Below are 15,911 nucleotides of genomic sequence, written 5' to 3'. Positions count from 1 at the left end.
TAGGACACCCTCAGGAGTTATGGGGTGGGGGGGGGCAGTGAATTGTTTCTGGCCTCTCCAAATCTTCCCCTTCCCCAGCAGCCTAGATTGGTGGTCAGACCACAAACCCCCACATTCCTTCCCTCCCCGTGACTTCCCTCAGAGGAGGAAGCAAAAGTTCTACCAGGGTTGAGAAAGGGCATCAGGAAAGGGTGCTGACTTGCCCCCACTTCCCCAGGATCAGAGGCCCCCCCCTGCATTTCTGGGTCTGGTTTATTGAAATTGAGGCAGTAACATGTCCTAGAAAAATATAAAGATTTGGGAAGGTACAAACCAAGGTCAGAAAGGTCACCCCCTCCCGGGAGGAAGGATCTTTGGTCTGGGGTAAGGAGGGATTGTGGGGCCCTCACCGCCACCACCCAGACACTGTTGGCTACTTAGGAGATGTGTGCATGGGGTGTTGGTGGGGCCCTGGGCCCCTTTCTGGGACCTCTCAAATTAACAGCCATTGGAAGGGCAGGACAGGGTACTTGGGAGGGTGGACCCAAGGGCCTTAGTGTTTTTTTCATAGACAATTCACAGCCAGTACCGGATTCAAGAGGGATGGGTGTGCAGCCACCCCTCAATTCCCCCAAGAACTGTTCCAGGTGGGCGGATGGGGGTGGGGCTGTATGTAACAAGCTGAAGCCTCCACTCCCAGGGGAACTCCGAGGACCCCCCAGAAGGAGAGGGGCCTGAGGGAGCCTCTGACCCCCGAGGGGGTGGGGTGAATTAGTGTTACGATTTAGAAGACAGTAGCATTTGTGGGAGGCACAAACTGACTCATTCCCCTTTGGCCCCTTGAGGAAGGAAGGACGCTACAGTCTTCAAAGCACCTCATTTGGGGATTGGGGGAGAAGAGCCCAGAGGTCTGAATCCAGTCACAGCTCCAGCGGCTCCTCCACAGGCACCGACTGCAGCTGGGTCAAGACCTTGTCCTCGGGCTCCAATTCATCCCCCTCCTCAGCCCCTGTGGCCCCCAACAGGAGGCCGTCCCCATCAGGCAGCCTCAGGAGGGTATGGGGGGCAGATGTTCCTAGCCCTTTCTCCATCTCAAAGAGCCCCTCAGTTCCCACCCCCAACTCCAGGCCCCCAGGCCAAGAAGAGACAGTGGAGATGGGGACACTGGTTAGGAGTCCAGAGGAGTCTGGGGAGAAGGCTGGGCCAGCTGCCACTGGAGCCACAGGCACCTGGGGCTGGGCTGAGAAGGAGGGAAGGGCTGGGCCAGGGGCCACCGTGGCCAGAGCTGGTCCCTCAGTCACAGCAGCCGGGACTTCCTGTTTGACGGGCAGCACCAAGCTGGCAGCAGTGGGTGGCAGGGTCTGGGAGACGAGCATGCTGGCTGGGAAGGTGGCAGTCAAGATGATCTTGCCCTGCTGAAGTGTCATCCCTGTTACAATAGGGCTGCTGGAAACCGGGTTTGCCAAGAGGAAGTTACCTGTCAGGGAAGGGGGGATGGGATGAGATGGTGGTGACCTGAGCCTGAAGCCTATCACCATACTTTACCCCTGCCCAACCCACAGTCAGCCTCTTCCACTCTGAGCCTGCCTCCTCTTCCCCTAGGGGGGATCATTTCTGCCTTCATGGGGCTATGGTGATATAAACCACATACAGGTATAAAGGATTAAATCTGACAGGAGAAACTGAGGCCCAGGCCGTCCTCCAGGCCACGTTCCGTCAGAGTGCCCTGACAGTCCCAAACCAGAGCTCCCGCTCCCAGCCAACTCCCAGGCCAAGAATCAGGAGAAGAGAGGTGAGAGAAAGAGAGAAAGCAGGAAGACTGTCCTGTTCACACCTAGAGCTAGAAGGAGCTTTTTCAAGATCACTGAGCCCAATTCATGATAGCAAAAGAGAGATGGAAAGCCCAGAGGGGGAAGGAACTTGGCCTTGGTCACGGCAGGGAGAGGGTAGGGCAGGATCCAGGGCTGAAGCGGGACAGGAGAGGTGAGCGGTGAAGGGAGGTAAGAGGATGACGTCTCTTCATCCCTACGCCCTCCCAGGTTCCCTTCCCTTCCCCTCACCCTCTTCAGATGATAGGTCTGGGACTACACCCTAGCGACCATTTAGTCTGTAAATGGCAAAGTGGACTTTTCCCAATTCACACAGGCAAAGGGGGGATTCAGGTACAGGGGCTACGGGTGCTCCCACCCTGCGGGGCCTGGGGAAGGGGTAAGAAGGTTTACCTGGAGTGGCTGTAGGTAACTGCAAAGCTGTGACCCCCATGCCTGGGTTGATGAGGTGCACGTTGGCCTGGCCCAGGGTGGCTCCTGCTGCTGCCGCCACCTTGACAGGGCTAGCAGGCCCAGCCAGCAGCTGTAGGGACCCCACGCCTTGGGGCAGTGTCACCACCTGGGATGTGGGCACCACTTGGGGAAGGGAGACCAAAGGCGAGGCCCCAGGGTAAACAGGGCCTGAGGGAGATAGGGGGACCACCTGGGGGGCTGGCACCGGAGCTACCGGACCTGGGGGTGACAGCGGTACCACCTGGGGCCCCGGCCCAGCAGGTGTTACTACCGTAGGAGAAGGGAAGGGTGCTGCCGGCTGGGGGCCAGGGACCACCTGGGAGAGAGACAGCCCCTGCAGTGGCAGGGCTTCTTCCCCAGATGCCTGGCTCACTTTGGAGCCCCCATCTTCAGGCTGGGCATCTTCAGCCTTCAGGTCTCCAGGCTGGGGAACTTGGAGCAGGGAGGGCAGTGGAGCCTGGGTCTGTGGGCTAGAGGGTGGTGGGCCCCCTCCTCCAGCGGCCCCAGTGAGCAAGAGTGGGGCCAGGCCTGGGGCCTCCCCCAGAGCCAGTCCGTTAATGATGACAGAGCCTCCATTCAGCAGCACAGCTGGGGAGCTGGCCGTGGTCAAGAAGCCCCCATTGAGCAGGATAGATGGGGCGCTGGGGGGTCCCGACGGAGCTGCTGCCCCAGCCAGGAACACAGAACCAGGAGCTGGTACCTCTGTGCTCCCCGGGGCTGCTCCCGCTCCAGCTTCCACTTCCTCCGCTCCGTGACTGGACTCGTCTTCTGTACTGGGGTTCCCGTCTGACTCACTGCGGAGGGAAAAGAGAAGGCAGAAGGCTGAGTTCTTGGGAGATCGAGCAGGAGGCCAGGAAGGTCTGGAGAAGCGGTCCCTCAAGGCTCATGGGAGGCAGCTGAAAGTGGCAAAAACGCTCTCTTTCAACCTGAGATGCTCTACCATGTTCTCGAGGCTAGCCTGGGGGTCGGGTGTAACTCAGTGGTGTAGCAGGGAAACCCCTGCACGCGGCAACCGGGGTGACTGCAGTTCCGCATGGACTCTGGGTGGGAGGGGTGCAAGGAGGGGTCACGTTTCACAACAGACCGGGAGGCCGGAGCACGTCGCCTCGGGCCAGCCCTGCCCCGTCCTGCCACCCACCCGCTCTGGTCTGGCAGAAGACGGCAGCAGGGGCCCTCAGAGCTGCAGTGGAGGCAGCCCCCCGGGGGTCTCACCTCCTGCCGGGCGCCCCCGCGGCCGCTGCCGCAGACCCGCCGGGGCCCGGGCCGCCCGTGCGGTCGCGCTGCCGTCGGTTCTTGAACCAGTTGCTGACCTGCGTGAGCGAGAGGCCAGTGAGCGCGGCGAGGCGGCGCTTCTCGTCGGGCGCGGGGTAGCGGTTGCCACGGTAGCAGGCCTTGAGCGCGGCCCGCGAGCGCTCTTTGAAGCAGTACACGGTCTCCTCGCCGTCCCAGATGGTCTTGGGCAGCGGGAACTTCTTGCGCAGCCGGTATTTGTCCACGGCGCCCAGCGCACGGCCCCGGGCTCGCTCGGCCTCGCGGTAGCGGGCGCGCAGGTAGAGGTCCTGCAGGAAGGCATGGTGCGCCGCGGGGAAGGGCCGGCTCTCCAGCAGCCGGTACAACTCGGCGAAGTCCCCGCGCTGGAAGGCCACGAGCGCCCGGGCGCGCAGGAGCGCGTCGCTGCCGCCACGTAGGCGCTCGGCGGGCGGCAGCGCGCCCAGGAAGCGGCCCAGGCGGCCCGCGTGGCCCGCCTGCAGCAGGGCCTCACACACGCACGACACCTGCTCGGCCGAGAAGCGCAGCCCGCCGCCGGGCGCGGGGCTGGGGGCGCCGCCGGGGCCCGGGGCCGGGGCGGGTGCGGCGGGGGGCGGCGGCTGCAGCGAGAGCGGCGGGGCCCCCGCGCCCTCCCCGGCCGCCGCCGCCTCGCCCTCGGCCGCCTGCAGGGTCTGCAGCAGGCGCCGCGCCGTCTGCTCGTCCGCCTCGCCCTCGCCCTCGTCCTCCTCCTCCTCCTCCTCCTCGTCCGCGGCCCCCGCCGCCGCCGCCGCCGCCACCACCGCCTCCCCGCTCGCCGGGCCCGCGCTCGGCTCCGCAGGGAAGGTAGCCATGTTTTGCAACTTTGGGAAGTTCCTCCCCCTTTCCTTCCCTCCCTCGGGCTTCCCCCGGCCCCCTCCCCTTCTAGCCCCGTCCCCCGGCCCGGCCCCGCGCTGGACCCCGCCTCCCTTGCCCCTCCCCCTCCCCCTCCCGGGCCACCTCCTTCCGCCCGCGGCACCGCCCCCTGCCCTCGGCATCCCCTCCTCCCAGGGGGTGTCTCCCGGAGACCCACCGGCACGCCCCCGGCGCCCTCCCGGTCGGGCTTCCCCGGGTCCTCGCGCTTTGCCTGCGACGCGGCTCCTACGCCCCCTCCAAGCAGGCGGGGCGGGGCTCTGGGGCTGGTCAGTTTCTCCCCGGGGCCCCAGCCCCGCCCTCTCCCTCCCTTGCCTGCTAATCACTGACCCCGCCCCCTCCGTTCCCTTCGCTTGTTCCGACCCAGGAAAAAGTTGGGGGAAGAAAGTTTTCTTTAACTTTGGGAGCTCTGCGGCGCCTGCGCGGGGCGGCTCCCGCTCTTAACCCTTTGCTCTCCGGGGTCCCGGTCCAGTCTCCGAAGCCCGCCGCTACTGAGCCAACTCCCTGACCCCCGGGGGGCGGCATAGCAACAGGCCGGACCCCTGAGGTTCCCGTGCGCTCCAGACCTAAGGAGCGGGCTCCCCTCCCCACTCCCGGCTGAGTCCGAGGCCACGCGCGCCCTAGGACCCGCACTGCCCACTCGGACCCCGGCTGGGGTGGCGGATGGGTGCAAGGACCAGTCCTGCGCCAAGGAGACCAAGAGGCTTTTTATTGGGCGACAATAAATACCAGGGGGTCGGGCTCTCAGTGCATAAATAGAGAAGGGGCTTGGGCACGGGACAGCTCAGCCACCTCCACTCGGGGAACCCCGGCGTCTGGCTGGAGCAGAGGGCTGGGGCGGCTGGGGAGTGGGTTTCAATAAATATCAAGCCGGGCAGCAAGCGGTGAGGGAGGCGGAGGAGGCCCCGGGCGCGCGTGGTGCGTGGTGGCGTGGGAGGGGGGAGTCCCTTAAGTGAGGGCCAGTGTTTGGTCTGGGAGGGGCCAGCGGGCGGCTCGGTCCCCCTTTCCCCCCTTGATTCCCTCTCCTGACGCCGCCGGAGCCCCCGGGGACGGGTCCGGGTCACGGGGATGGGGCCGTGCGCTATGTCCAGGGGAGGCAAGGACGGGCTGCGCGCTCGGACCACGGCTTCCCCTCCCGGGACGCCTGGGTTCATCGGGGACAAATCTAGGGCTCAGGGGCCGGGGGCGGTTCTGGGGCTGGGGCGAGCCTGCCAGGGGAAGCCCCAGCCGGGGCCGGGGCCAGGGCCAGGGCCGGGGTCGGGGTCAGCACAGGCCCCCAGCCCAGGGCGGCCCAGCGCTGTGGCAGGAGCCAGAGCAACGGCGACGAGGAGCAGCTGGCGCGCCTCCGATACGCCTGGCTTACGGACCTGCGGGAAGACCGGGCCGAGGGTCAGCGACGCGGTCTGATTGGTCCTTCCAGGCCGTCTGGGAGAAGGCCATTGGTCGCGCCACCATCCCCCTACTCCCGGACCGAAGCCTCAACCTTCCCCATCCCTATCCCCATCCCTTCATGTATCCCAGGGTTTGCTCCTCATTGGTCCCCTCGGCGGCTGTATGTCCTGATTGGTCTCCCCTTCCATCCGCCCCTCCCCAGTGATCTGAGCTGGCAGAAAAGGAGCAAAGCAGAGGGGCCAGGCAGCCAGGGCGAGCGTGGCTGGGGGCGGTGAGCAGCCGGAGGGACGTACCCGGGCACAGGGCAGCAGGTGGCAGGACACCACCAGGGGGCACTGGCACAGAGCCACGGCCGGGGGGCCATCTGGCTGGAGAGAGAAGGGACAGGTGACCAGATCGGAGCCCCTCCAGGTTCCTCCCCAGGGCCACCTCTAAAGGGATCTCACGATGTATTGGGGATTCCGAGAGCCCATCAGGAAGGGCAGGTGAGATGGAGGGAGAACCTAGGGGATCTGGAGGGGGTCCCGGAAGCAGGCCCATGGCAACAGCAGGCAGGGGAGTCTTACATGGGGAGGCAGCTCCGTGGCCTGGGGAAGGGGGAGCCCCGAGTTGGCTGGAAGGAGAAGAGAAAGGAAGTGGGGACGAGCAGTGGGCAGGCAGAGAGAGAGAGATCGGGACAGAGAGAGGACAGCAGCCTCGTGGCCTGGGCAATCTGCTGCTTGTGCTGGCAGCCTCCAGCCCCCTGCGATCCCCATTGTATCCCCAGGGCGCCTCGGGTTGTCTCCTCACCCCTGCCCGGCACGGGGTGGGAACCCCTGAGGGGGGGCAGGGCTGGACTTGCCTGAAGCTTGCAATTCCTCCATCCGCTCTCGAAGCTGCTGGATCTGAGCCTCTAGCTCCCCATTCCGGTTCTCCGCGGCCTGAAGCTGGCTAGGGGCAGAGCCAGGGAATGGTCACACCCGGGGTCCCAGCCTCCTTTTCTGTGGGGCCAAATCTGGGGGAAAGGGAGCACCTGGACCACCTGTACTGCTTTGGCTCTTGAAATAGGACCCTGGTAACTGTGTGTGCCTAGGATCCTGGCATTATCGCTCCTCAGTGCCCTGACCTAGGATGGAGGACTGGGACAGACCCCAGAAATCATCCAGTCCAATCCCCTCAATTTACAAAAAGGGGAAACTGAGGCCCAGCGCCAGAAAGGGACCTGCCCAAAGTGACAAGTCCTATTTAAGTCCCTATCACAACCTAAAATTCCCTGCCATGGTTGTGATATGGTTCCATATCATGAATGAATAACTTACCTCCCTCCTTCAGGTAAAACATGATTCCAGCCACGGGTTCACTGACCTGGCAAAGTTCTGGTTGGCCAAGCGGATGGCATCCAGCTCTCTTCGAAGACTCTGCTGGTTCAGCATTTCCTCCTCCAGGGCAGTTTGCAGCTCTTGCAAGGTGACCCCATCTTCCTCCTCCTTCTCTAGGCTCCGTGTGGCCTCCTCAGCCTGAGTCTGAGAGACCTTAAAATTTAGAGCTGGAAAGGACTTACCCAGGCCCATACAACCAATAACTGGAGGCCAAGAGGGCCTTCCCATGATTGCCCTTCTCTTTTACACCCCATACTAGGTCCACAGCCCCCTCCTCTAGAAGCCTTCCTGGACTGACCCGGGAATCATACCCCAATCACTCACAGGCTCCTCGGCTGTGGCCAACTCGGGTGGGGTGGGGATTATGGACTCAGGCTCCAGCTCCATAGGGGCAGGGTGGCTGACCTCCTGGGCCTCATTTTCACTGTGGGAAGAGGGGGAGTGGGGGATAGAAGGCACCTGCATTCCAAGGCCTAGCTCTCTGCCCTGCCCTCTCCCAACCTCTTTGGGAAAGAGGAGCCTTCTGGAGAGGAGAGACTAAGAGGAATAAGCCTACCTTCCCATGTGACTCCCTTTCTCAGCAAGAATTTACAGAAGACCTAGGTGCTAAGCTCTGGGGATATAGACATGTGCACACATACAGAAATCCATAACAATTGAACCCAGATTTCCCTGCTTTAGGGAACCCCCAGATGTGAAAACTCTACTAATGCAGGTCAGCCTCTTCTCTTCAACTGACAGGCTTTGAGAGTAGCCTGGGATACCGAGAGGTTAAGTGTGAAGGCCAGGATGGGGTCTTCCCCTGACAGGGTGTTCCAAAACCCTTCATGCAGTTTTCAGCTTTCCTTGTTTTTAACTTTAATAACTTTAAACTTCAGTAAAATTCTGGGGCTGGGCAGCCAGGTGGCACAGAGTCAAGGGGACATGAATTTGAATCCGGCCTCAGACTAGCTGTGTTGCCTTGTGCAGGTCACTTCACCTGATTTGCCTGTTTCCTCACCTAAAATGAGCTGGAGAAGGAAATGGCACACCCTCCAGTATCTTTGCCAAGAATGGGGTCACGGAGAGTCAGACATGACTGAACAACAACACATTTTTGAGATACCCTGTGTATGGGTGTATTCACATATATTATCCACGAACGTACTTATATATTATAAACACAAAGGAGACAAGGTAATGGGGTGGGGGGAGAGTGAAGGCACTAGCAGCTAGGGCAGATCAGGAAAAACCCCAAGTAGAAGGTGGGAGAAGAGAAGGTTCCCCCCCTCACCTGAGAGCAGCATAGGAGAATGAATAACCCACAAAGGGTAAGTGTACACCCAGTGGGGGGCTTTCTATCAGGTCAGATAGTGTCTCCTGGAAGGAAAGAGAAGGGGGAGGGCTTAGGAATACTCTTCCCAGTGCCTAGGTGGAGGCCCACAAACTCAAGATGAGGAATCCAGGCTTCCCAGCACTGGGTCCCAGACCCATCCTAGCTTCTGCTTCCTTGGTTACAGCTCAAGTCCAATGGAAAATGACCAGGTTGGACGAGATGGTCTGTAGGATTCTTTCTGGCTCACAATCTATGTTTTTTGGGGAGCTGGACTAGAGAACTTTTAGCCAGTGTCCCGGGCCTAAGGTTCTAGAACAGGGGTGGGGAACCTTCGGCCTTGAGGCCACATATGGCCCTCTGTGTGTGTGGCCCTTTGACTGAATCCAACTTCACAGGAGAAATCCCCCCCCCATTTCACCAAAGGGCCACACTTGAGGACCTAGAGGGCCACATGTGGCCTCCAGGCCCCCCAAACTTCGCCACTAATGCAGATCTATGCTTGCTCAGAAACTTCAGTCTTTCAGAGCTGGCAAGGAAATAGGAAATCTTAATTACTTACTGCCCTGTAGGAGAACAGTGGCGCTCGGCCCCCACCCCAACTCGGGCCTAAGGCTCCAAAAGCCTTAAGCAGCTTTTTGGCTCTGAGATGACCAGAGGAGCTCAGGCTCCTGGACTTGGCAAGCTGAGGACCCAAGTTGGGCCACTGGAGGAGGCTGATAGGCGGGGGCGGGGTACGTACCCCACCCCCGCTCACCATGGCCGTGAGCCCGTCATCCACCAGATCGAAGTTGCAGGTGTCCGTGGCTCCGGAAAAGTCAGGAACGAAGGGAGGAGAGCTGTCCCGAATGCCCTCCCAGTCGAGTCCCTGGAAAAATGGATGATCTCGGAAGTCCCCGGCCCCAGACCGTCCTAGCCGTACCTCCCGTGGGCATAGAAGCTGTTGGATCAGGTCTCGGGCTTCCTGAGGGACCCCGGCATCAGCCATGGGCAGGGACAGGTGCTCCTAGGAAAGAGACAGGAGTCAGGGGCGTGCTTAAGGGAAGGGCTAGCTCAAGATCACCATGGTAGTACTGGGTGCCAGTGCCCGACTCAAAGACTCTCCCCTCAGGGCTCCCCGGAGGCACCTTGTAGTGGACGATCTTGCCATACGTCTCGGCCGTGGATTCGGCGTAGAAAGGCGTCTGGCCAAAGAACATCTCGTAGGCAAACACACCCAGGGCCCACCAGTCGCACTCGGGCCCGTAAGAACACGCCCCTGTTTCGTCGCCGACAGACTGCAGGATCTCCGGAGACAGGTAGTCCGGGGTACCCACAGCTACTGACGAGCATACCTGGGATGAGAGGGCAGATCAGGCCCCTCCCCTCTCCTGACTCCTCGGCCCCCTGCCCCCGCCCCTTGAGCTTTCCTTGCTCTGCCCCCTCCCCCGTCACCACACTTTTATCCATTTCTGCCCTCTGGGCTCACCTTCTCCAGGCTTCATCTCACCTTTCTCTGTTTTGGCCACGCCTCTATACTATTAACCCATCCATGTCCCGGCTCACCTCTAGCAAAGGAGCCTCTGTGCCCTGCTTTACCTGGGACCTAGGATCAGGGTCTCCAGCTCCCTTCCCTCCCTCTCACCGTTCCATCCTCTCGAAGCTTGAGACAGGAACCGAAGTCAGCCAAGCGAATGTGGCCGCAGCGGTCCAGAAGGATGTTGTCTGGCTTGATATCCCTGGAGGAGGGGGTCACAGCTCTGAGAAGCCACTTCCCATCCACCCCACTCTCCTGCCCAACCGTCCAGTTCCAGTCTAGTCCTCTCCCCTCCCCCTCCGTGATGCACCCCCCCCCCCCCTCGGGGCCTGACCGGTGCACGTAGCCGAGCCGGTGCACAGAGTCGATGGCCAGGACCATCTCAGCCAGGTAGAAGCGTGCCATCTCTTCGGGAATCCGCTCGCCAAACTTGCTCAGAAGGGTCAGCAGGTCCCCGCCCACATAGTACTCCATCACCAGGTACTAGGGGGGAGGGAGGTTTGAGAGTCACTGACTTAGAGGCTCTCCCTCCACTGCTCCACTTGGTCCAAAGACCAAGAGAGTCCCTGGAGGGGAGAAAGGAGGATGGGGGAGGGGGAGACAGACAAGTGTGAAGACAGATAATCCCGAAATTAGATACCGCTGAGAGTCGGCACCCTTGTCAGAGGCACTGAGATCTCAGAGATCCCATAGTCTAGTCGCTAAAGTCCAGGTGTGACCACACCATTCTAGTTCAGTAAAGCTCAGTGGCTCCCTAGTGGCTTCGGGGTCAACTCTAGCATCCTAGAGACAAGCCACTCTAGCCTTCTTTCTGCTCCCCCGCCCCAACATGACCTCTCATCTCCGGCCTCAGTGGACAGACTGTAGTTCGGCATTCCCGAAGTGCTTTCGCCCCTCTCTCCTCTATGAAGCATTTCCTGATCCCCTCCCTAGTGCCTTTCCCCAAAAATTGCTTTGCATTTACTGTGTGCATATATAGTCTGCACACACACAATAGCGTGCAAACCGTGGAAAGCAGGGACGGCTTCGTCTTCGTAGAGATAGGGACGGAACTTGAATTGACATGGGGAACTAGATAAGGACACTCGGCCTAGCACCGCACCTGGCCAACTTAAGAGTCTCAGAGCAGTTGCTTAGAACAGAGCTGCAGTGACTCGCCCTCGGACCTGCGGTCCGCAGAGGTGAGACTTGGGACAGGACAGCTACTTAATAAGTGCATGCTAAGTGATTAATCCCCTTGTCCAGAGGAAGAAGCTGAGGCAGCCCAAAGACCCCGTATCTATGACCCAATGTCCCTGCGTCTCCCTAAGGTCCGGGCACCAAAGGCCTTCCAGAAGGACCGAGCCAGGCAGCAGGATCAGCTCCACCCCCTCCTCACCAGGTAGTTCTCGTCCTGGAAAGCAAAATGCAGCTGCGTGACCCACCGGGGGTCCCCGTTCACCAGCACATCCCGCTCCTCCCGGAAACACGATACCTGTTGGGATGAGAGACGAAGCTGAGTCCGGGCTTGAGCCCTAGCCCCGCCCCCATCCCCTCCATGAGCCCCTCCCCGGCTGCACCCCGGTCCCCTCAAGGCTCCGCCCCCTCCTGGCCCCTCCCCCCAGGCCCGTCTATCCCCGGCTCCACCCCTGTTTCTTCCCAGGTTGGGCTCCTCCCCCTTGTCCCCTCCCGGGCTCGTCTCCGGCCCCGCCCCTCTCCGGGCCCCTCCCTGGCTCCGCCCCTATCCCCCAGCGCCTCCCCGCCTCCCAGGCCCAGGCCCTGCCCCTACCTTCCGGGCTCCTCCCGGTCCCCGCCCCCTCACCTCCCCTCTCTTCAATATGTCCCATTTATTCATGATCTTCATGGCAAACACCTGCCCGGTGCGCCTCATCTTCACCACGGCCACCTGGCGGGGGAGGGCGTGAGGGTGAGGAGGAGGGCGGCCGGCCCCGCCCCGCCCCCGGTGCGAACCCCTCTCACCTCACTGAACGCCCCGCGTCCGATCACCTTCAAAATCTCAAAGTCGTCTCTGCGCAGCTGGATCTCCTTCAGTCTCACCACAATGGGCTCCGCTGTAGGGGGAGGGGAGCGAGAGCCGGGCCATGACACCCTTTCTCTTCTGTCCCTGAGCTTTAGAGGTCGAGCGGAGTCGGGGCCCAGCACTGAGGAGGCTCGTCCGGACTGGGGAGGGGGAGGAGAGTGGGGGGGGGGGAGGTGGAAGGGGCGAGCAGCTGGGGGCAGGGGGCGAGCTGCCTGGCGGCAAGGGCGGGGCGGGGCGGGGCGAAGCGGAGGGGAGGGAAGGGGAGGGGGAGAAGAGCCGCAGCCGCCTCTGGGGCCGCCAGAGCTGCCGGCCCTTTTATGGCATAGCCCCGGCTTGGTTCTGGTCTAGCTCGCACAAAGGCGGGCTGTGCCAGCACTGTCCACAAAAGGCAGCACCCTTCGCGGGGCTGGGGGGGGGGGCGGGGGAGGGAGGGAGGAGAGAAGCATGAACCGTGCCTCCTTGCCTCAGTTTCCCTTTTTGTCCCCTCTCTGGGGGGAGGGAGGAAGAGAGAGAAGTCGTGGCTTCCGCTTCTCTCAAGAGAAGAGGGTCTAGGTTTATTTAGTCCACGCCGGGACAGAGAAATAAGAGAGATGGAGAGACTTGAGAGAGACGAGGAAAGAGCCAAGCACTGAAAGATGGGGTATAAGAGACCCCCAAAGAAAGGCAGAGGCAGAGACAGAGATGGAAAGCGGGGATAGGAGACGGGAAGTCCCCCGGGGCCTCGGAAAAGGAAGGTGAGCAGGGCCGCGGAATAGGGAAGGCAGGCCGTGGGCCGGGCTCCGTCGAGAGCTTAGGTTAGAGTTCTGGACTCCAACAGCACCCCGCATATCTGGGGGAGGAAGCTGTTTACCCAGCAAAAGGAATGGGATTAAAAGATTAAGTGTTTTCCCACCCCTCGAGTGTTCTCCAACCGAGAGCTCAGTAGCGCTAGTATGTGATGCCAGGTGGCAGCAGTTTGGAGCTCTTGGTGGGGGGACCAGGACGACACAGCCACCTGAGAGGGTTCTCAGGGCCCCACCTTGTCTGTCCATTGTCTTCCTCCCTCCCTCCCTTCCTTCCTTCCCTCCTTCTTTCCCTTCCTTCCTCTCCCTCCCTTCCCTCCTTTACCTTCATTCCTCCCTCTCTTCCCCTTCTTCCCTCCCTTCTCACCTTCCTTCCTCCCTCCCTCCCTCCCTTCCTCTCCACCTCTTTATTTTCTCCTTCCTCCTCTTCCTCCCTCTTTCCCTTCCTCTCTCCCTCTTTCTTTTCTTTCCTCCCTCCTTTCCCTTCCCTTCCTCCCTCCTTCCTTTTCTTCCTCCCTTCCTTCCCTCCCCTCCTCCCTCCCTTCCTCTCTCCCTCTCTTTTTTTTTTCTTTCCTCCCTCCTTCCTTCCCATTCCCAACCCTAAGGGATAGGAGAAGACTGGAATGGAACAGAGGGAGGATGTGGCAAGGCAGAGGTGGCCCTGGGTTCTCTGTACCATAATCCCCTTTTCCAGACCCTGTGCCTGCTCCCTTCACTATGATCTGGCCTCTCTGGCTGTCAGTTCTCCCTTTTGTAAAACAAAGTGAGGGGACAGGACAGACAGGATGAACACTAATCCATGAAGCTGCCTTCTAGGACTGTGTCCAGCTAGGGATTCTGAGGCCCCAGGATAAATTAATTCTGCTCCTTCTCCCCCATCCCAATTCCCCAACATAAGCCACCCCCCCCAAAACACACATAGGCTTTAGATGCAGGCCCAGCCCTGATTCAAGCCCAGTGGGACTTGGGGTACAGGAGGCTGAAACCTAGAGTCACTCAGATTTGGGGTGCTTTTGGTGTTAGTGAGTCAAAACCTCCTAGGGGCCAGAGAGGGCCCTGACTCACCCAAATCTCTCTTCCCTCCCTCCCCTGGGGCCCTAGACACCTGTCAGGCTGTGGCGCCGACCACCTGCCACTGGCTGGCAGCTGCCACCCTTCCCTCAGACTCCTGGGATCTCTAAGCACTTAGTGATCGGGGCATAGTGGAGGTGGCTGGAGAGAACATACTGCCACTTATGGGGTGGGGGAGATCTGGGAAAGCTGGAACCTTCCTGAGGTTTCACCTCCCTATCTTACCCTACCCCTCATCAGGGCCGAGTCCTGTGACCCAGGTCTGATGGACCTCTCTGATAGAGGGCCCAGAAAGGGAGGTTGCCCTCTCCCCTTCCAGCAATCTGCCAGATCCCCTAACTTACTCATTCAGCTTGGAAACTTCTGCCACCCACTCCTCCATCCAGGAGCTGGGGCTGGGGCTCTTCTGGCTGTCTTTTTCCTCCCCAGTGCCCCTCTTCTGGTATCTACTCAAGCTACTTGGCCCCTAACACTTCTGATCCTCCCTCAATTCTGCTCTCCCAAATCCAGACCCCTTTTCAGGCCCCTCTTCTCATCCCCTGGAGCCTTCTTCAGTGATAATCTGCACCCCCCCCCCCCCTCCCTCCTTTGGGCCCCATCTTCCTCCTCCCCAGGAGTTGCTCCCTCCCTTTCGGGGATGCTTCCATTTTGGACCTGGTCCCCACAGACTCAGGAGCAACTCTGTGGCTCCAGGCCTTGCCTCCCTCTCTGGGGGAGAGCACTCACCCCACTGCAGGAAGTCCAGCACATACTTGTCCTGGGCCAGGGCTGAGGCACTGAGCTCCTGGTAGACACACAGCAGCAGGTCAAGCAGGGGCTCCAGACCCACACATCCTCCATCAACCACCAGCTCCTGGAGCCGCCGGAGCCGCTGCAGCCGGACCTCGGCCGACATGTCGGGGCTGCTGCCACCACCATGGCCCCCGCCCAGGCTGGGGTGGGGGGGGGGCCTCACCTCTCACAGGCCTGGCGGGCCTGGCCCTAGCTCCCGGGCCTCATTGCTCCTCCTCTTTTCTCTCCCCCCACCCCAACCACCACCACCTCAGGGCCTTCTGCCCTCTCCCCTTTGGGAATAGAACTCCAAGCTAGGCAACTCCTGTGTCCCCTGGTGCTCGGCTATCCTGCGCTGTCTCCTCTCTTCTCCTCTCTTCCAGCCCAGCCCACCCCTGCCCTCCCTGCCCCTCCCTCCTCCCAATTTAACCCCTTGTAGGCCCAGGACACCAGCACCGCTACCTCCCCCCCACACACACAATACACCCCTTTTCTAACCCCCCCTTTAACTCATAAACATCCCAAAGGGCCAAGGGGCTGGGAATATATACTCTTAACAATCATAAAAACTCCTGTTTCGCTAAGGCTTTAAGATTTACAGCGATTTCCTCACAAGGTAGGTAACACAGATAAGGAAGTTGATACTGAGACATTCAGTGACAAGTCCACTGTCACCCAGCTCTTAAGTGTCTGATCTAGTTCTGGGCATCAGCCAGACCCTCAGGTCCCCAAATGAAGGCCCTTTCCACTTAACCTTTTCTTGCCTGAGGCAGAGATACCCAAAGTCCTCAAATTCAGGGCTGGCAATGGGGGACACCAGGTTTCCTTAGGGGAAGCAGATGGGGTCTCCTTAAGAAGTGGTAGCTGGAGCTGGACAGGGCCTCTGGGACCAGCCCCACAGATTGCCACTGAGGAGTCACAACTTCTAAGTGACAGCCTTAAGGCAGAGCCAAGTCTGGGCTTGTGCCCACCATAGTCCCAGGAATTGGTCCTTTTGGAGCCGGGACAGACCCTAACAACAGGATTTTACACCTTATGGACAATCTAGTCCAGCCCCTTATGTTATAGATGAGGAAACCGGTCTAGAGAGAGAAAGGACCAGCAGAGTTGGGATTCAAACCCAGCTCTCAAGTTGCTCCTGGTTCTGGGCTTTCTACGACACAGCTCTTTGAAGACAGAGAAGGGAATGGGGGGGGGCGCGGTATGGAGCAGCGGCTTCTCCCGTGACTCAGCGATGGATTCCATCCAGGACTGTTAAATTTAGCTGGGAG

At 60.6% G+C, this 15,911-nt stretch overlaps 2 protein-coding genes across 12 annotated transcripts; both read right to left on the bottom strand.

Annotated features, from left to right (window-relative positions):
* Nucleotides 1-234: 234 nt before the first annotated feature.
* Nucleotides 235-4,360, bottom strand: SIX5 (SIX homeobox 5). The gene is made up of 3 exons (XM_036742855.1): nucleotides 3,474-4,360; nucleotides 2,202-3,055; nucleotides 235-1,456 (listed from the first exon to the last, which is right to left on the bottom strand). The coding sequence occupies exons 1-3, from the start codon at nucleotides 4,358-4,360 to the stop codon at nucleotides 900-902; spliced, it is 2,298 nt and encodes a 765-aa protein (XP_036598750.1). The 3' UTR covers nucleotides 235-899.
* A 746-nt stretch (nucleotides 4,361-5,106) lies between these two features.
* Nucleotides 5,107-15,026, bottom strand: DMPK (DM1 protein kinase). 11 transcript variants are annotated; one of them, XM_036747160.1, is made up of 15 exons: nucleotides 14,596-15,026; nucleotides 11,983-12,047; nucleotides 11,798-11,881; nucleotides 11,375-11,470; nucleotides 10,331-10,479; nucleotides 10,105-10,198; nucleotides 9,608-9,814; nucleotides 9,238-9,486; nucleotides 8,442-8,527; nucleotides 7,493-7,592; nucleotides 7,155-7,312; nucleotides 6,652-6,740; nucleotides 6,377-6,423; nucleotides 6,104-6,174; nucleotides 5,107-5,785 (listed from the first exon to the last, which is right to left on the bottom strand). In XM_036747160.1, the coding sequence occupies exons 1-15, from the start codon at nucleotides 14,762-14,764 to the stop codon at nucleotides 5,584-5,586; spliced, it is 1,866 nt and encodes a 621-aa protein (XP_036603055.1). In that variant the 5' UTR covers nucleotides 14,765-15,026; the 3' UTR covers nucleotides 5,107-5,583. The 11 variants fall into 11 exon arrangements, with proteins under 11 accessions (XP_036603055.1, XP_036603051.1, XP_036603053.1 ...); XM_036747156.1 differs by having other exon boundaries at nucleotides 6,104-6,178; nucleotides 9,223-9,486; nucleotides 11,956-12,047; nucleotides 14,596-15,018; XM_036747158.1 differs by having other exon boundaries at nucleotides 6,104-6,178; nucleotides 11,956-12,047; nucleotides 14,596-15,013.
* Nucleotides 15,027-15,911: the final 885 nt, after the last annotated feature.

Source organism: Trichosurus vulpecula, chromosome 2, assembly GCF_011100635.1.
Source record: "Trichosurus vulpecula isolate mTriVul1 chromosome 2, mTriVul1.pri, whole genome shotgun sequence".
Classification (NCBI taxonomy): Eukaryota; Metazoa; Chordata; class Mammalia; order Diprotodontia; family Phalangeridae; genus Trichosurus; species Trichosurus vulpecula.
Note: the sequence above shows the minus strand (reverse complement) of the source record. Positions and strands in the feature narration are given on the sequence as shown.